Genomic DNA, 21,449 nt, shown 5'->3' on the forward strand with positions numbered 1-21,449 from the left:
GGTAATGCTCCTCACTCTGGTCTCAATACCTACTCCAACTAAGGATCAGCCCACTCTTGCATCTTGTACAGTCAGTAGTAGTCACCATCAATGTATGGCCCACAAAAGCATGAACGGTGCCATGTGAAGATTGTGGGGTCTTCATAGGATGTGCTCTTGATGAAGCGTAGCCTAAGTGTGCCATCCACTGTCACACAATCTAGAGAAGCACCATCAAGGACACTATTGTCAACAAATCAAAAGAACCTTCTGACAATCCTGGCATCTCACTGAGGGAAGGAAGAGGCAAAACTAGTGGTCAACTACGCATTGTATCAATCCACTATCTGGTATGCATCTCGAAAACGCTCATTGTCACACGGTGGAGCTAGTGACATTTGAGGGTACATTTGACACATGCACCCGCACCATCATGCTCCCCCTTTCCACGCCCTATCTCAAAGAAGCTCCAAATCACCTGGTAACCTATTATGCAATGCCAATAATATAGCCAATAAAACCGACAAGTACTCTTGAATTGTGCCACATCAATCTGACGATATTTACCGCTCTGTCCATAAGACCCCACGCTCTCTCAAAAAGTCATCACCATGAAGATGGAAGCAATGTTGCACAAAGTGGGCGTTGTGAGAGCGATTATCACTAATGTAAAAGTGATATTGTTTGTAGATGATTCGCTCCTTTGGGGTGCTCATTATGCCATCAATTGTTGCTACTACATGCTAATAAAGTTCTAATATGCACCATGATGGCCACCTAGTCAAGCACACAAGAATGGGAGGAGGAACTTGGACACAAGTATTGGGAAGATACTATGGATGAAGATATGGCTACGTTGGATGCAAATGAGACATGGGAGTTAGTGCCTTTGCCTAAGGAGAAGAAGGCAATTGGATGCAAGTGGACCTATGAAGTAAAACAAAATTCAAATGGGTCTATGAGTAGGTACAAGGTTGGATTAGTAGCAAAGGGAGGAGCCTTTCAGTGTGACGACTATGGACAAGGGGAGACCTCTATATGGTTGGGTCTATTTTTAGACCTTGGTCAAGAAGGTTGAGGCAAAATCCCATGAACTCTAACACATCATCTCGTGGTACTATAGGTGCTAAAAATTCAGCAAATTTATATGTTTCATGTAAGAGAAAAGAGAAGGTGGATCAAATAATGACTGTTGTTTTTGCATACCATTCATTGTTCATGGAGATAGTGGCTTTGAACAGAGCCTTAATGAGGAGTTTAGGATTCTGACTACTATTACACTAGGTGTACAAAGAGCCAAAGTAGTGTTGAGAATACCTAACAATGATCCACGTGGATGCAAGTCTATGAGGGTGAGATATCTAGGGGGATAGGTTAAGGTATGATGGGTATACAATCCATCATTATGTTTATGTGGTCAAATCAATACAAGAGATAGAGACCACATATTTTGAGAAGGAACTTGGACACATGTATTGGGAAGATACTATAGATGAAGAGATAGCTATATCAAATCAATACAAGAGATAGAGCCCACGTATTTTGAGGAGGAATTTGGATACAAGTATTGGAAAGATACTATGGATGAAGAGATGGCTACACTGGATGAAAATGAGACATGAGAGTGAGAGCCCATGTATTTTAAGGAGGAACTTGGACACAAGTATTGGAAAGATATTACGGATGAAGAGATGGTTCGGTTACATTGGATGCAAATGAGACATGAGAGTTAGTGACTTTGCCTAAGGAGAAGAAGGCAATTGGATGCAAGTGGGTCTATGAAGTAAAACAAAATTTAAATGGGTTTGTAATAAGTAGGTACAAGTCAAGATTAGTAGCTAAGGGATATGCAGATACATGTGGGATTGACTATAAGGAGACCGGTTGATAGGATGGTAGTCATGAGAGCTACGTAGCTAAGAAATGGTCTTTACGTCAGATGGATGTAGAGAATGCATTTTTGCATGGTGATCTATAAGGGAAATTCTACATGGTGATCTATAAGAGGAGGTCTACATGGTGCAGCCACCAAGATATGAGAACCATGCACATCTAGATTTTGTTTGTAGGTGTCGTAAAGCTTTATATACCTTGAAACAAGCATTGTGGCTAGATAAGATAGGAGAGTATATCTTGTCCCTATTGGATTTCATATATACCTTCAAACAAGCATCTAGAGCAAACTAGACACATAACATCTATCCAATCTTGTATTCCTTAACTCCTTTTCTTATCTATTGTTAGACTAGGTGAAGTTTTTTGAGGTATCAAGATCATATAAATCATCGAATCCAACTAGGCCCTCCCAAGTCCTTCTTTCTCTACCCTACAAGGTTGTACCCAGGCCTTGAAATCTGTCGGCGGAGGCATGTTCTGCAATGTTGAAATCACCAGTTTACTATTAGAGGCCCTTGGAGACCTTGAAGGGATTCCCATAAAGTGGGTCTAGTAGAGGCTGGGCTTGAGGCATATAACATCTATCCAATCTTGTTTTCCTTAACTCCTTTCCTTATCTATTATTAGACCAGGTGAAGTTTTTTGAGGTATCAAGATCATATAAATCATCGAATCCAAGCCCTCCCAAGTCCTTCTTTCTCTACCCTACAAGGTTGTACCCATGCCTTGAAATCTGTCGGAGGCATGTTCTGCAATGTTGAAATCACTAGTTACTACTATTAGAGGCCCTTGAAGACCTTGAAGGGATTCCCATAAAGTGGCTAGTAGAGCCTGTGGGCTTGAGGCATATAATGAGACTAAAGTCATAGGAACCTCACCTCCTAAGGTCATTGCAACCCATTTGTTGCACTAGCTGCACACTACTTGGGTAATGCTAGGGACAATATCTTCTTTGATCCCTAAAGCACATCCAACGTTGCCACTTGGGTGCTACAAAAAAAACCCAGTATGTTTATTGGGAAATAGCCTTAAGCCTTTTTAGTAGCTCATGACCATTGATTTTCACCTCTTGGAGGCATCACCTCAAGAGAAAGACTAAGATCTTTAAGCCAAGATTTGATAATGAGAGCCCTATTAGAGTTTGTCAGCCCTTTCACATTATAGGATAAGATCTTCATTTAATAATCTTCTTCTTCCCTTTGCCTTCTTCTTTTCCCCTACACTCGGAGTCCTTTGGTCCTTAGGGAAAGATTCTTCCTCAGCTTGAGAAGACTGTACCTCGGACGGAGCATTATGAACATTTACTAAGGGGGGAGGGGGGGCTAAGGGGGGGAGGGGGGGAACTCCTTGACAGTTTCCTCATTTTGGAGATCCATTTTATCTACTTCTTTTCCAGAGGATCAAGGATTAACACACTCCAAGCGATCGAAACCGTGCAGGAAGCATCTCTGAGCGACTGCAAAAAAAATCTAGCGAACGAATTTACCAATGATGATATCAAGACATACATTTTCCATGTTAAATACAAGACGACTACATCGATCGTCGATGTGAAAGATACAACATAAATCAGAAGGTTCTTGAATGTGGATGTCAACATCAGTTTAACATGTGTGGACCGTGGTAGGAGACTACATCAATCATTGTGACGTCCTGGGTGGACCGAGGTGCTCTTCCTAGGTGGATGCTCTTCTTGGCCAAGGGCACGCTCAAGGTGGGCTTCGTCATTGCCACGCCCAACAATACCCTTTTTGAGTAGATCCTCCATCTCTTTATCTTTCGTCTCGTTACATAGTTCTATGTCTTACAAGACCGCCATCTTCCCTGGCTATGGGTAGTTCATGATGTCTCTCATAGCCAATGCCATTTAGTGAGGTGATGGCCTCCCATTATCCCTTTAGTATTTGTAGAAAAAGACTGCACATTGTATGTTGTCTTGGGCAACATTAATGATTCTTATTTCATGTTGTTGGTGCTTATATAGAGATCTATGTTAATTTTTATGTGTTTTTAGAAAGGGTGTTGGTTTTCTTTTTTACAGGAATGTCTGGTATTGGAACTTTTCAATACTTTATTGATGTTTCAATCGGAAAGCTTCCATGCTTAATTATTACACCTATCACGTGTTCTAAATTTCCTCTTATCACACTTCTATTATTTTAGGCACTCTTAGCTTAAATCAAAACGTGATTGTTTTCATGTACAATGTAATATGCACTATTTTGGCATATTCCAGATCAGAGACACTTTTAGCCTTAACTAAATGTGCTTGTTTTTGAAGAATAGTACGATTTAAATGTGGGCTTCATTTACTTTGTGCATCAAAGATGATTGGGAGTGATTCACAAACGTCATGTGAGTTGTGTCAGATTTACCTTCTTTCCATCCTTGTATTCAATCAAATGACTTCTGCCACCCATAGTGAGATGAATGCGGTCTTCAGCGTAAAGCGCATCCAAGATCTGGCGAACCTGACCGAGCTCAACACTCACAGAATCCACTTGGGCTATGCCTGGGAAGAGATTGAAGGTTTCAGTCGCCCACCAGTACTTGGGCTATGCCTTGGAAGAGATCTGAGGAACCTGACCAACACTCTCAGATTAGTTCACTGTGGTGCCTTGAAAGAGAAAGAGAGAGAAGGTGTCACTGCCCTTGTGAGCTTATTAAAGGTCCTGGAAGTACCGTCTTGCTCTAGCTTGCAGAAGTGCATCATCCCAGATATGGTCTGTGCTCGGAAGGAGCCCGTACGTGCCGGTTGAGATATAATAGTGGTGGGTGGATCGTGGGTTACCACCATCATCAACATGCAGCTCGCCATTGCCAAGGCCTTGGCCGGAGAGGCCAAAGAGAAAATGTATAGGCCACCGCGGCGCACGTGCATAGCATGGGCAGCTAAGGCACAAAAGAAAGAAGAGACAACAGACTACTACTAAGGAGCGGCTGCTGCCATTATTAATTGCCTTTTCTTTTATTCATTTTGGCGTGGCCTCCTCTTGAGAGTTGATGGATGTTTTAATATTATCACCCAAAAAAAAACTATTTCGGGAACATGATCCTGTGAAGCTGCCACTGCAGTCTTAGTGGCCTATTTCAACTGTTTTATTTCCTTTAGTTGTAACCCCCGAGTAGGCACCAATTCCTCTTTGTGAAAATAATTGGCCAGATATTCTGCCAACACGAAATCCTCCCGAAGTTGATGGCACAACGGTAAATAATCTGTGGCACAGTTCTGAGGCACTTGCTGATGACGATGATCCTCCCACCGTTCTCGCCAAGCCCACGGCGGAAGAACAAATGATGGGTAATTATGTGTGTTCGACCAATGATCGATGCATTTCCCCTTTTTTTCCGATGATTACCACCAATCTTAAATTGAGGGTAGAAAATTGAACTGCTACACACACACACACACACACACATATATATAGAGAGAGAGATAGAGAGAGAGAGAGAGAGAGAGGAGGGGTCAGAGGATTGGAGGACTCAGAGGGGGATTAGAGGAGGCATAATAGAGGACTCAGAGGAGGAATCAGAGAGGGAAGAATATAGGAGTCAGAGAAGGGGTCAGAGGAGGAGTTAAAGGAGTCAGAGGAGTTAGAAGGGGGGTCAGAGGAGGAGTTAAAGGAGTCACAGGAGGAGGGGTCAGAGAAGAAGTTAGAGGAGTCAGAGGAGAAGGGGTCAGAGGAGGGGAGTCAGAGGAGGAGGGATCAGAGGAGTTAGAGGATTGGAGGACTCAGAGGAGCGGTTAGAGGAGGCAGAATAGAGGTGTCAGAGGAGGGGTCAGAGGAGTCAAAGGAGGGGAGGACTCAAAGGAGAAGTCAGAGAAGTCATCATAGGAGGAGGGGTCAGAGGACGAATCAAAGGAGTCAAGAGGATTGGAGGACTCAGAGGAGGGGTCAGAGGAGGCATAATACATGACTCACAGGAGGGAAGTTAGAGGAGGGGATCAGAGGAGTTAGAGGATTGGAGGACTCAGAGGAGCGGTTAGAGGAGGCAGAATAGAGGTGTCAGAGGAGGGGTCAGAGGAGTCAAAGGAGGGGAGGACTCAAAGGAGAAGTCAGAGAAGTCATCATAGGAGGAGGGGTCAGAGGACGAATCAAAGGAGTCAGAGGAGAACGGGCCAGAGGATTGGAGGACTCAGAGGAGGCATAATACATGACTCACAGGAGGGAAGTTAGAGGAGGGGAGGACTTGAAGGGGAAGTTAGAGGAGAAGTCAAAGGAGGGGAAGACTCAAAGGAGGAGTCAGAGGAGGGGAGGAATCAAAGGTTAACTCCGAGGAGGAGTCATAGGAGGAGGGGCAGAGGAGAAGTCAGAGGAGGAGTCAGAGGAGGACTCGGAGGAGGGGAGGAGGCAGAATAGAGGACTGAGAGGAGAAATCAGAGGAGGCAGAATAGACTCAGAGGAGGGATTAGAGGAGGAGGGGTTAGTGGAGGAGGACTCAAAGGAGGGGTCAACACCCCTCCGTTTTGAGATTGCCTATACTGACTCCTGTCTGATTCAGCCTTGACTCAGCTGACTTTAGACCTACTTTTGTGTCCTCTAACACTTACAAACCCTCAAACACCTTAGATCCCACAATGATTCAGCACTACAATCCCTTATCTAACATCAGAGCTGACCTTGTTTGACATCCTCCAACTCACAAGACTCTGTCTGACTCTGATAGACTTCTGGCTGTCAGATTTGACCCTAAATGGCTTCCTCTCAACCCAAAAGTCTTATTTCTACCCTTCTGCACTTTCAGCTGACTTATCCTAACACTCAGCTGACACTAACTTACCATTGTGACCCTCAACTTGCCCTATCCCTAGTCAGCCAATTCCAACACTAACTTAGACATCACTCACAATTGATCTTCTTAGTAATCTCAATCAAAACATCATAACCACCATAACCAAAACACCATATCTCCAACACGACATTGACATCGAGGTCTAGACCATATCACCTAGAGCACTATATGGTTTTTGCAATCGCTCGAGTTTGGGGCTTGCTTGGTTTCAGTTGCTTGAAGTCTTGTAACACTCTAGAGGGTCTTGAGAGTGAGGAAAAGAAAGATAAAAAAGTTGAGGAGAAAATGGGTGATACTCACCTCAAACCCCCTAGAATTCCACACCTTGAAGAATTCAGCAAGAGGTTCGGGGCCAAATACTTGTCCTATCAATGCTCTACCTCGGTAGTCCCACTCTATCTCCTTGATCAGCTCTTCAAGAAGGGATACAAAGATAAAATTGCATGAATGATGTTTTCTAATAGGGATTTTCGTAGAGGATAGCCCTTGTTCCCTTTGCTCCTAGCTTGGTTGATAACCTCTTGCTCTTCCTCTTTCTGGACATTGTCCCTTGCTGCACCTGTAGCTACCATCTTCCGGAATCTTGATTGATTGTTGCCTAGAATGTGGGTACTCACTCTTTGATTCCCCAATATCACCGAGATGATGACCAAGCTTTTAAAAAAAAGTCATCATTTTTATACAATACCATCTTTTTAATATCTCTTGCATGGATTTCAATCACACTAGAGTTATACTTCTCATCCCAATTTTTGGCACCATCGTGACCATTCTTGGTCTTAAAAGAGTTCTTGCTCGAGGCTGTATACACATATAATAGTCATGTACTCTCTATTTTTCTTTTTGACTCCTCTTCAATATTTTCATTATGATTATCGTTGCTCCTAGAATTATACAAGAGACATTATTTGATGTTCTCTTACTTGTCCAAGGTTTTAGACAAACTTTATCGAACAACAAAGGAATCTGGATATAGAATCTTAGATTCCCTTATCGCTTTTATCACATGGGAAAAATATTAGTCTCAAAAGTGGATGATTGGATATGGATCCATCCTTTTGAGTCCCGGGAAAAGGGTTCTTCATTAATTTTGGCAATATACCCTTAGATGGTCCTAATAACATTGGAAAAATATTAGTCTCAAAAGTGGATGATTGGATATGGATCCATCCTTTTGAGTCCCCCCCCCCCCCCCAGGAAAAAGGTTCTTCGTTAATTTTGGCAATCTACCCTCAGATGGTCCTAATAACATCTGAAGCATTCACTTTTTTGAAAAAGCTAGCTATGCTAGTCCCTATGGCCACCCTTCATATAGGTAATTGAGGGAGAGTTCTTCCTTTGGGTCTAGTTGTTATATGAGAGAATGGTCTCCCTCTTAGACTAGTCCAGGGTGATCTTGGGGCTGGTTGGGACAATTCTTCGTTTGTGATGATCTTGTTGTTGGCATTTAAAACATTTTTTTCCATGAAAAAACCTCATATGTTGATCAGAAGTTAGAGAGGGCAGTCAAAGAGGGCACATCTTGAGAAAAAGTCTTCGTCTTTGGTCTGATTACCCCTAGTTCCTTGCTTTGACTATGTTTTGATCCATAATTCCTCTTCGTCAAGAGGTATTACGTAAGGCAAGGGACCCTTTCTTTGAAAAGGTGGTGTCCTTCTGAGTAGTTTCCATACAAATAACTTTAATAAAAATACAAACAACTTTAGTGAATCCTCCTGCCATAATCATGGCTTCAAAACTGGAGGATGGTTTTACATTCTTGACTACACTATTGAAACGTAGATCAAGCTTCCGAATGAATCATTGGAGAAGAGTTGTTTCATCCATTGTGGTTGAAAATTAGAGAAGTTGAGCAAAAGCTTGATGGTATTCTTTCAGAATCTTTCCTTCTTGGGTTATCTCTAAACATTCATTCATTTTGTTCTCTTGAAATCCTATAGAGAAAAACCTTTGGCAAAGGTGTCTTTTCATGGCATCCTAGGATAACTAGGATGTTGGTCCTAGTGGTTGGTTTATCATTAATTTTTCCAACTAGCCTTGGCATTTCCCATGATTTTCATTAGGGCAAGGGAATATTTCCTACTTTTGTTAAAGCAAGCCCATCAAAGTACTCGTCTAAGGACTCTAGCTCATTAATCCTCTACTTCTTTGCTCAATTTATTTCCTTCTCCCTTGAACAGTTCAAGTTGGGTTTGTGAAAGGCTTCCTTGACATCACTATCCAAAGCTTCTCAGTGGGGCATTGTCTCTTGCCTAAGAATAAAAAATAAAGAGAATCTTCTTAGATTTTCTCTTAAGATAAGAAAAAGGTCTTTATTTAGTAAGCCTATTTTTATACATAAGTATGGTGATTAACATTTTAAGCTCGATCACTTTCCATTTAATCCTAGTAAGTCTATTTCTTTTGAGCCAACCCCTTCACAATGTCTAGTTCCACCTATTATGGAGAAATAATACTCCCCTTACATTTCTTCTAATGGACTAGGGTAAGCACGATCGTATTCAAGGTCTAGTGGCCTTATACAGGTGGTCATCAACCCAAAATTGTGGTCTCAATAAAATTATTAAAATTTCCTTAGTGAATGTAATACTTAGGGTACGTCCTTTTCAATATATAAATTTGTCTGTCTTTCCTTCTTTTGTTTCTCAGTCTATTTTTATTTAATAAGCAAGGGTCAAGAGGAATTTTAAATGTCAAGAAAAGAAATTATTCAAGATTCAACCTTTTCCTATTATGTACTATAAAACTATGAAGTATGTAAAGCCCAAAACCATCAAATACCTATTATACTTTGTTGAAAGTTTTTTGGAAAGAACCGTTGCTTTCAAGGTACTAAAGATCACACCCATCATAACACACGTCTAGAAAACTAACACCTAGTCACCTTGGGATTATCACATTCAAGAACATCATTACCCATCCGACATTATTTTCGTTGGGTATTTATTTTTTGGGATTACACATCCGACATCATTTTTCAAAAATTTCTTACGTGGTGTCTTTTTTTTGGAAATTACACATTCGGCATCGTTTTACAAGAATTTCTCATCCAATATCATTTTCCAAGAATTACTCATCTGGGACCCAAGCATTTGGGATACAAACACCCGACATCTGGGATGCATCTTGGGAATTACCCATATGAGATACATCTCCCAAGAATTATGCATCTAGGATCTTGCCCTCGAAATTTCTCATCTAGTATATAGAATTTCTAGAAAATTACTCATCCTAGTTTTAAGATCCACATTGGGATCAAAAGCCAAACAATTGCTCTTTGTATGAGGCATCCCACATATAACATCCACACCTCAATTATTTAATGTTGTGATAGTAGGATAAGTCTCTCCTTTGATGGAGGTGTAATTCTTTCTCATAACATTATTTAATAATTTACAACACACAAAACAATGAGATGTGTCTTAATAATCTCTTCAGATAGTGTTTCAGACGACAATGGCCACGTTTATGACTCTTTCATTCCTTCATAACCTTAGGTGATAAATTACTCCTAACAGAATTGATTCTCTCAATTTGTTGAGAAGGATATTTAAGACAAAAAGAGGATTCAATATATCTACTATTACTTTTTCCTTCTTAATCTGCTTATTAGATTCAAATTTTTAGAGTTCAATCCATCTTTCTACTCCTCTAGGTCCTCAATTTCTTAATAAGAGCGCCTTGTCTTTTTCTCAAAGGGTTATCCCCCCTCTTATTTCTCAAGTTCTTATTATACGAATATCTTGTGTGTACACCCACAAGATTCCAATATAATTCTTGCATGCCAGTAAGCTCACAATGGAGTTGAGGTAACACACACACAATATTCAATGACAAGAATACAAAGGTGTAGAGTATGAGAGAGAATGGCTAGCTCAAAGAGGAAAGAGATGAAGCTCTCTCTTTAAGTACAGAGGAGAAATTACAAATGAGGAGCAACAAATCTTAAACAATGGATAAGGTTGCTTATATACTTACTAATCCTAAGGTGTCTATTCACACTTGGGTGGCCATGGGAAAAAACCTACTCGAACAAAAGTGCCCATAGCATCAGTACATGGACTCAATGTAGTACTACCATAAATATCTAATAAGCCCCCCTTAGTACAAATGTGAGATTTACAAAGATTACAGATTAGTCTCTAAAAGGGATGATGCGCAAAGCTCTTCGGAAGGCCTCAAACTTTACAAGTGAGAAAGCTTTAGTGAAAAGATCTGCTACATTGTCATGTGTACTGCATTAGATTAGATTGATCTCACCTGCATGGAATCTCTCTTTAACATGGTAATATTGCACATCAATGTACTTGGTCTCGCAATGAAAGACAATAATCTTAGCTATTGTCATCCATTATACTTTAATTATCAATGAGAATCAGAGTAGGAGTGTCTAAAGGGATATAAAGATCCTCCATTAATCTTCTCAACCATACCCATTCGACTATCGCAATGAATTTTGCTTTGTATTTAGCTTCATAGGATGAGGTTGCCACAATTAGCTGCTTCTTGCTTAGCCCCAGGAGATGCATGGGTTACCAAGAAAGAAGAAGCTTCTAAATTTCAACATGTATATCTTCCAAATAACCAAAAATGTGTGTATTTAACCTTAGGTCTTCTATTAAATCAACAGGCTTCATAAGTAGTGATGGTTTTCAAAGGTTTAGTGGGATACTTTTTCAATACATAGGTAGTACAAAGAATTGCTTTGATCCAAAACTTGTCTGGAAGCTACTAACCTTTAATCATGTAACGTATCTTCATGAGAGTCATGTTTCTTCTATCAATAACACCATTTTATTGTGATATATATAAGGAGCTCTACATTGATGCTTCACGTCTTTTTGTGCTAAAAAGTCTTCAAAAGCATTAGACATATTTTTTCCCCTCCTCTATTTGTATGGAGGGTTTTGACTTTTAAGCCAGTTTCATTCTCAACCAATGAAATAAAGTGTTAAAAATGAAAAAATATCTATGATCTTTCGTTCATGAGATAAGACTAGCCGAATTTGCTATAATCATCAATGAATGTGACAAAGTAAAGATTTCCTCCCAAAGACAAAGTCCATATTAGACCACACATCACTGTGCATGAGCTGCAATTTACGATCAGCTCTATTCATTACTTTCTTTAGTATAGTTGAGGCAAGTCTTCTAATATCCTATATTTCTACAAAAGCATTAATCCATGAATTGATGCATGGCCAAACCCAACATTCCACAATTGGACATCTTTCATTACATTTTAAGTATATGGCTAAATAAACATCATCACATGTCCAATTTGTACATACCATAGTTGAGAGTTCTAATAAGCACAATTTGTACATACCATAGTTGAGAGTTCCAATAAGCACAATTTGCATATATATACCTAGATGAATCTAGGAACATGCCCAAATTAACCTTTTAGGAACGTGCATAATATATACTCATGGTAGTCAACCCACAAGACTATATAACTATCAGCTCCATTATGCATAGTATGGACTAGATACTACTACATCCCCACTAACGTCATTAGTGCCCAATAGTGGGTGCAGAACTCTGTATCAAGATATGCTCTCACACACGCTCCACACACACACACACACACACACACACACACACACACACACACGAGCATATATTCACACAAAGCCATCTTGTTCTCTATCACGGACGATGCATTTATCATATACAAATTCAACATTAAGACCCTCCCTTGCTAAAGTGAGCACTGAAAGTAGATTTTCTTTATACCTAGAACAAAAGTACATTTTGAAGACAAAGATACTCACCACTAGCAGTAGTAAGGTAAATCTCACCAATACCTTTGATAGGATAAGAGGCATTGCTGGCATACATAATAGTGCATCATCTGCCCAACCTGCGTGGCTAGTTACCCCCGACCACGCCCTTGCGTCGTCTACGTATCCTCTTGCTTACCAATTTCTTCAACAATTGCCCAACTTGTCATAACAAGGATACTACAAATGAAGACATCTGCAGTCACACCCTCCCTTTGTGCATTATCACCATGTAAAGCCTATACTATTTCTAGCCACGTTGCTTTTGCTGATGTCCCCTGGCATAACACTAGCTTACTTCTCCTGTGAGTATTGCTTGTTTTGACATTACCAACAATCTGCATATATAGCTTGATCATCTCTTGATGTGGGCTGAATGGCACGCCCTCAATGCTGCACACCTGACGTTTATGATTGCTTTGACTATTTTTGCTGAAAGATTTTTGGTTCTAAAGGATCTTTCTTTTCGTATTCTGAGAGGCCCCAACACACCCCCCCCCCCCGCCCCAAAAAAAAACACCCAAAAAAAAGACATGCATCCCCTGCGCATCCTGCCTCCTGAGTCCTCCCCCTTCTCCCCTACTGCCCTTGGTCGTGCAGAGCTGCGCTCCGCCATCATCCTGAGTGCGCTACAGCTTCTCCAGCGTACGGCTCAAGTAGCCATTACACTGGGCCTTGGGGAGGCCTTGTTGAATGCCTCTCCATATACAATGGATGGAGGCCAAGTGGTTCTGAATTTTGATCAGTTCTGGGGCGTTTTGAACACTAGTGTAGGAGAGGCACACGTGTAATCAAGCATTCCAGGGCTGCAGCGACCCTTCATCTTCGACATCAGGATGAGAAGGTGATCCAGTTTGTAGCCGATGGAGAAAACGCAAACATGGCAGCCAGCAGATTGTTGACTGACAGGTTTCCTCACATCACCTCCTCATTTTGCATGGCACACTGCCTCAATATTCTTAAGGACATCCGGAAGTTGGAGTGGATTGCTCCCATCATAGAGCAAGCCACCCAAATCGAGACCTTCATTTGCAGGCACACATTCTTGCTGGCTGAGTTTATGAAGAAATCATCCAGAGAACTGCTCAAGTATTCGGACACTCGTTTCATATATGGAACTGTGGTCCTCAAGGCAAGGGTGGGTCAATTCAATGCCGACCACCTTCTCACAGCACGGGCCTATGTGTCCATCCCATGCATCTCTCTTATGGTGCATAGTTTTCCAATGCTGTGGAACTAATCAGCTATCATGGATGCAGCCTACTTGATGACGATGATACCTTAAGGAATAGAGGAAAGCGCACAAAACACATCAGAAAACAAAAGCCAAAGCCAAGAGATACGACGTTTACTTCAACTAAGCTACATGATTGCTATTGCAAAACCGCAAGACTTTTCTCCTTAAGTCCTGAATTTGTAGTTCACTTAAGTCTCTTTCTCCCAGAAAACTTCAACGTAGATCCCATCTTTTGGCTTGGCTAACCTTGTGGCAACTTCCTTGAAGAAAAGAAGAAGCTCTGGTTCCACACCAAGAGCTTTACGTTATCTTGTTTCTTTTATCTTGCATCTTGTCTCGCATGTAATACAGCTTGTTCCTGCGCACCCTCCTGTGCTCAAGCACTTTCATCTCTTTAATGTTTGGTGAGTACCTGAAACATACGGAGAGCCATCAGTCTCACGTGAGAAGACCTTCACAATAGTATCATAAACATTTAAATGCTTTTAACTGGTTTTTTGTTGATTCATCCCTTCTTTTCTGGGTCACTGTTGAGCAACATCCTAGTTTCTCCCTATCATAAAGCCTGTACGGTTAGGTTGCTTCTTGGAGATATACATTCACAGCCTTCATAATTAAATTGACTCATAATTAAAGCCAAACAAAGCCATGTACCTCAGCCCAACCCAACAAATAGCTCTTGATGCAGGGGTTAACCAATTAAAAATTCTCTACACTGAACACTCAAATCTCTACAAATCTCGCAAGGTACTCATTACTAGTCTTCCTCTTCTTTTAAGACTTGTTGACAAAAGGAAACAGGGTACTAAGGTCTAACCATTATGTTATTGGTTGATATAAGATAATGAAGATGTATTGACAATAAAGTCAACGATCTCCTAATATGTAGGGCAGTTGCTTTTCCTGTCAAATTCAGCTCCTTTAAGAGTCTTGAGAAGAACCTCAAAAAGACAGACCCTCAAGCAGCACTTGACACTTCAGAGGGCCAAGCTAGAGCAAGCCGCAAATGATAAGAAAGCCTGTAAGAAACAACTCGCAATGTTCAAAAGATGTAGCAACCACAATTTTAGACCCAGTTTGCAGATACATTGAAGTGGAAGAGAGCACCAAGGGGTCCAAACTCAGCAAAAGGGGGTTCCTTCAGTAGACGAAGAATATCAGGGTATATAACTTATTCAGGAGTTTGGAGCAGTGATTGAACAAAAGCACATGCACTAAAGCATTCTAAAGAATGAGTAGACATCATAGCCAGGAGTTGGTAGCAACACCAACAAGAGAGGCCCAGCATGCCAGTCTCAAATTACACGGTAGAAATATCATAACTTCACAAATGCCAGTCTCCAAGTTCATGGATAATGTGTTTGAAGGACAGCGGCTTTCAACACCATACATAGTGTCAACAAAACAGTTACTTGCATCTTCAGATATGGTGTGCACAACATCGGTGATGTATAAGTACAGTACCTGACCTGTACTGTGTAAGTGACAGAACTGACCCTTGGTATAGAATCACCTTTTTCTTGCTGGACTGAGCTGCAGGGCTGAATATTTGGGTTGATTGAGAGACGGGACTACATACCCGAGCCGGTTCTGTGCGTTGGCAGGATGCCTACTGAGCAATGAAGATGAGGTACATGGCTTTGCAAGGCTGGATAGCAAGAGAACTGAGCAAGGTCTACCATACTCCAAGCGACTTTTTCTGAGCAAACCAAAAAATCGAGCGGGGCGTGGCAAAGGGCCTCCCATAGAGAAGGGTATTCATCAATGCACAAGCTATTTGCATTGTCTTCAAGTTGGTGCAGCTCGCTGTTTACATGCTATTGTGTGTCCATAAGTAGTAGATTGACAGTGGACTTCATCACAAAGTTACTCTCAAGTTCAGGTTATGATTTGCTGCAGTGGTCAATTCTAAGATAATGATGTAGGTTTGTATTCAGCATAGAGCACCAATCAATAGTGGCAACACCACCTCTGCCCCCACTCTCATAGTAACCATAGGGAGTGTGATGCATGACAACAATCCACTACCAGATCTCCAGATCTGATATACAGTAGTACCAGTCCACCCAACGATAGTTTCCCCTACCACACAAGGTGAAATGATCATTAATGTATTGCATAAGAATAAGATATAAAACAAAACAGTGAAAGCAAGTAGCCCAAGCGTTTGGGATCACCTCCCATGGATGCCATAATCAAAAACCAGCCTGAATCTGAGAGCCATGATGCAGCCAATGAGTGCACATTATCCTCTGTGATAGTGTCCCAAGGAGGCCAAGAGACGGCACCATGAAGAACACCTCCAAAAGAGAGGTCCAAAATCACAAAATCTGTTGCCCAAGTCAAGGACCTCCCCTTCCTAGCATACTCTCGACCCTGTGCTCTAAACCTCAACATATGCTCATGAAACTTCGTGTATATTGGATTTTTCATCCCACCTAAAAAACCCTTCCCAATAGCAATGTAGTCTCTCCAGCAATAGCAAGACAAACAAGACAAACATCCCCAAGTGCATAGTCTAGCTGATACTTAGGCTCGTCACCAAGACAACATCCCCAAGTGCATAGTCTGGCTCATACATAATTAGTTGTTCTCTTTGCAAGTACCTTCGCATTAATACCAACACTCCCTTCATTGTCATGGTAATCCACAAGAAATATTCCAAATAAGAAATTTAGAATATTTCTCATTTGTCATAGTAATTCACAAAAAAATTGAAATATTTCTTATTTGTCATAGTAATCCACTATTGCCAACACTCATCGAGCAATACTGGATAAGGCTAAAAAATATGACCACGGGAGGCTGTGCCGTATTTTTTTTCTGAAGCCATGGCCATGCCCTCAAAAAAAAAAAAAGATGCATAGAGTGACTCTTGGACTCAAGCTACGTTCTAGGTCATTTCCTTGAATTGAGCAATAGTAGTGCAGGGTTGGATAAGGCTTTAAAAAAATATGGCCCTTGACCATATTGTTTTTATGAAGCCATGGCCATGCTCTCAAAAAAAACATGGATTATAATGGCTATGCTCTCAAAAAAATATGTTGAGAGGAGGCCACCCCAGCTCGGCCACCTCTACACATCTTTGCATATCCAACAAGTAAGAGCTAAGGTATAAAGGTAAGAGATCAAGTATACACATAAAAATATAGGCCAGAGAAATTTTGCTAGGTGAAAAAAGTTAAATATTTGGCCTACAATGTGCAAATAAGGCTTTTAAAAAATATGGCCAAGGCAAGCACAGCCTCCCCTGGTCATATTTTTTTCTCAATCCATGGCCATCACAAGGGCCAAGGTGAGCAAGCAATGGACTATTTTGAACATATGTAGCCTAAGGGCATCCCTCTAAGACCTATGCATACGATCCAAAATATGGGTACTCAAATGGGAAGCAAATAGCTATGCTACTTTGGAGAAGTTAAATCCTCTTGTCCCCATTGAGTCAAAAATCTACTGGTTATCTTAAGTAGAAGCCATCAAGGCCACAAAAACCATGTTTAACCTTGCTCGTGGGGACCATATTTACAAACAGTAAGTTATAGTTTTAGGAGTGGGGGAGGGATTCCAAACAGGAGTTCTCGAGCTCACCATGCTGATTCCCATGGCCTAATCCTCCAAGCTTCATGCGAGCCAAGGACCAAAAGTGAGTGACAATGTTGGTGAGGCGTAGGTCCCTCTAGGTGATGAGAGAGCTCTATCACATGTCCATGAATAGTGGAGAGGAGACACTCCGGACCCCACTCACTCTGCTATACACTCAGTGGGAAGGAGATCATTGCACCACTCTCAAGAGTGGCAGGTCTGGATCGACACAGACTCGGAGAGGAGCTGAAGTCTCTGCAAAGGCACCTACAGGCTGCATCCACATGTAGGCATCTGAAGAAGTTATAGTCCATAGGCCCATGACTCAAGGAGACCACCTGGAGACTCTAGGAGTAGGGCTCTCACTTGGGAAACAACAAACGTCATCACGACAGGCTCCAAGGAGTGATGGATCAATCTACAGATGGAACCTGAATGGCGGCTCCTCCCAAAGTCAAGGACTGTTGATGGTCGACGAGAGTGCTCCGGAGAGTCCTAGGGACTTCGAGCTACCCACCAACAATGGCACCAACCGTAAAAGTGCGAACTGGAGGACTCGCGACTTGGGGAGTCGGTGTGGGAGGTTGGCTCACCACAGAAGCCGTCGAGACCAGGGTGCCTGTGCACGGGTCTTCTTAGGGCATGCCTTAGAAGTATGTCCTTTTATATGACAAAAGAAACATCCATGTTCTTTCTTATATTGTTCGTGCTCTTCGGGACCGAGCTTACCACTTGTCTTTCCGGCCAAAGCCTTTTGGTCTAGAGTAAGACAAGCTCCCGAGTTCTTGGAGCCAAAGGCTCTCGGGGTAAACCCTGACTGAGTTTGGTTCTGGCCCTTGCCATTGGTTGTCACCAATTGGCCGACCATTTGGTCCATCTCCAGATTTTGCGTCTCGTTCACTTGAGGCCAGGCCGGTGTCTCAGGTGAAGAGGCCAGTATTTTGCTGACATGGACGGGAGCCAAACTCGTGCCACCCGTGTGTTAGAAGGATGGTGTCGTATGAACGGGAGCCAGACTGGTGCCACCCGTGTATGACCTGGACTGTGTTCGACCCATGGGATTGTCACGCCATGGAAGAGCCAGTATTCGTGCCGTGTCTTGTCTATGGGACTGTCACACCATAGGGAGACTCGTGCCTGGAACTGTGTCTTACCTATGGGACTGTCACTCCATAGGAAGACCAGGTTTTTATGTTTTACGTCGTGCCATTTTTGGTGCCGACAGATATTTTGTACTTGTTCCATGAACGGGAGATATGTCCATGTTACTATTTGCACATGCACACATGTTTTGCATATTTGAAAATGTTTTCGCATGACTTGTATTTTTGTGTTTGCTTGTTTGACGTGTTACTTACTGAGCGGGGACGCCTGCAGTGAGTCGTGAAGTCTGCTCTGTCTTTTGACAAGTTTTGGTGCATGTGAACAGGTGGTAAGTATATCGCACATGTTATTTTAATATTTCATATTTTAACCTTTGTTTTATAATGTCAATTGTTCACACTCACTTAAAAGTGGGCACCCACTTAGGGACCAAGGTGGGGAGCCCCACTTAAAGTGTGTGTGTGTGGGTGGGTCACCTACCCAACCCACCTTAGAACTGGCCACCCACATGCAAATCGTGGGGAGCCAGCCAACACTAAAGTTGAACTCCACTCCAAAACTCATAAAAAAAAGGGCGACCACCTTCGTAGGAAGAAAAAACGACCGGCGACCATCTCTTCGCTCCTTCAGGCTGCGCACATACACAAGCCAACTGCTGAACTGGCTGCGCATGTTTCCCCACAGGCGGCTGCCTCAATTCATGCGGCGTCTCTACTCCTTCCCAGGTTGCTGTGTATCAATATATTCAGGCAGCGACTGTACAAGACTGCTGCGCTGCTATTCATCCAGTCGCCTGTATGCTGCCCAGGCTGCCTATTCCACAAGCAACTGTGTACTTCTTCAGCCAGGCACTACACTGCCTATCCTACAGGCTGCTGCGTATATTTCTCCAGCCAAGCAGCTACATGGACTGTGTGTGCACTTTCAGTCAAGCATCCTTATAGGTTGTACTGCCAACCACAGAAGGCGTCTGTGAATTCTTTCTCAAGCTGTTGTTTTCCTACACCCTAAGCGGCTGGCGACAATACTCTGCAAACTAGCGGTTACTTCTCCCTCTCCAGTGGGCTGTAACAAGACAAGCTAGCTTCCTCTTCCACAGGAAGGCAGGCTGTGTCCTATACAACAAGAGGTTGCACTTCCTTTCCATAGGCGGTGTTTTCTTTCTTCAAGTGGCTACATCTTGGTATTCCACTCCAGTAGCTACACACACGAATACCTCGGGTATTGGTCTACAATCTGCAACCTTCAAGTAAGTGAATTTTCAGATTTAAATAAAGTATTTTGTGATAAATCTGCTAAAGGATTCCCGACTCTCTCCACGGCAACACCTGTTCGGTGCCGGGTAGTCCAAGCTCTTGGAGAACCACGGTCCAAAGATGCTGAGATCGGGAGAGCCAGGCGTTAGTACGAGAGCGCCTGTTTGTGCGTGGTCTTGGAACACCAGTTGGGCGCTCTCCGCGGAGTCCAGTGAAAGCACAGGACCGTAGAGATTGGACCACGCTAGTGGTCGTTCTGCTTCGAGTATCTACTTCGAACGTCGACTTCGAACCTATTTGTTTGGTACTGTTTTCATATGTACATGGACATCATCTGGTTCTTGGAACCCATGGAACATTGTATTTGTTAAATACTCCCAATAAATATATCATATATTGAGGGGGGGGTCGGCCCGTTCCGGCCCCAGTGCTGGTGTCCATCTTTCCATTTCATGTCATTTCAATTTCAAGTTGTATTAAGTTGTCCATTTCAAATTGTGGTTTTAAAGTTGTGCTATTACGCGTGTGGGTGTCCAACGGAGTCTTCCCACTTGACGGGATCGGTTTCATTGGTATCAGAGCACGGTTGTTTCCCTCTTCCTAGTGGGGAAAAAAACCTGTGTACTGGACATCCCGCTTTTAGCACACTTAAACACAATGGACAGCCAAGGCAACCCTTTGGAAGTGCCAAATTCGAGGGGTCCATCTAGTGCCTCTCGTGGGTCTGATGCACTACGAGGAAGGCACAAGCCCCTTGAAAGGGTTAATGATAGTGAATCAAAGGGTCAACTGTCTCCAGGAAAGACAGTCATGCTTGAACAAGAGCCTGAAGCAATGAGGGCTGAAATGGAACATATGAGAAAACTTCTGCAGGCTCAAGAGCAAGAGTTAAAATTTCTGCATGAAGATCCCCATGTGCAAAGTGCTATTGAAGCCAAGAAGGCTGATGCAATGGTAGATGTAACTTTTGAGTCTATGGCACGGGAAGGGGCAAGAAGCCAAGGGAGTTGGCACTTGCCTACCTCCTCCGCAAAGGTGACATCAAAGAGGGGGATGACGGAGAGCTGAAATTCAAAAATCCACCTCGTTTGAAGCATGGAGATCCCGCATCTCAAAGGCTGAAATCTTTTATGCAAAAGGAAGAGGTGACAGTCACCTCTCGACATGCATCTTCTCCACAAGGCACAAAGCCTCACAGATATATGTATGCCAATGCTCATAGAGGGAGTTGTCTCATGAAGAGACATTGCCTTATGCAGGTAAGTCATATGCATCTGAGTTTCAAGTTCGTGGAGCACATGCCACCGTGCCTCATGAAATTTCTATGACGGCCCATGGAGCCCATGCAGATAGGGCTGCCCCATTGGATAAGGGGAAAAGAAAAAGAGAAGACCATGAGCCTCATGCCAAGAAGCTCAAGGAATTCAAAGCAGGTGACAAATCTACAAAATTTGATGTCTTTCATGGAGAACATGATGATTCTAAAGTGTTAGCATTTGTGGCACAGTTTGACATTGCTTTTAGCGATGAGGACTTTACTGAAAAGTCTAAAGTACGCCATGCTAGCCTGTTTTTGAAAGGAACTGCTGCTCATTGGTGGATCACTGAAAAGATCACCAAGAATCCTATTAGCACCTGGAAGGAATTTAAAGATAGATTCTATGCTCAGTTTTTGCCACCAAATGCGGAGCAAACTCTCACTCAAAAGTGGGACATGCTAGAGCAAAGAGATAATGAAAGCGTGCAACAGTATGTTAACAAGTTCTGGAAAGTGTTGCTCAAAGTAACTCCCTTTATGCAAATCACTGAGGATGA

The 21,449-nt window shown here is 42.4% G+C and overlaps 1 protein-coding gene across 1 annotated transcript in view; it reads right to left on the reverse strand.

Moving 5' to 3' along the window:
• Positions 1 to 13,770: 13,770 nt before the first annotated feature.
• The window catches only part of LOC147620269 (uncharacterized), a 42,408-nt gene continuing 34,729 nt past the window's right edge, over positions 13,771 to 21,449 (reverse strand). The window contains exon 5 of the mRNA XM_086772457.1: positions 13,771 to 14,104. Coding sequence (XP_086628583.1) covers positions 13,993 to 14,104 — 112 coding nt within the window. The 3' untranslated portion in view covers positions 13,771 to 13,992. The remainder of the gene's footprint in view (positions 14,105 to 21,449) is intronic.

This window comes from Cibotium barometz, chromosome 32 (assembly GCF_041138505.1).
Source record: "Cibotium barometz isolate CiBa-2024 chromosome 32, ASM4113850v1, whole genome shotgun sequence".
NCBI lineage: Eukaryota > Viridiplantae > Streptophyta > Polypodiopsida > Cyatheales > Cibotiaceae > Cibotium > Cibotium barometz.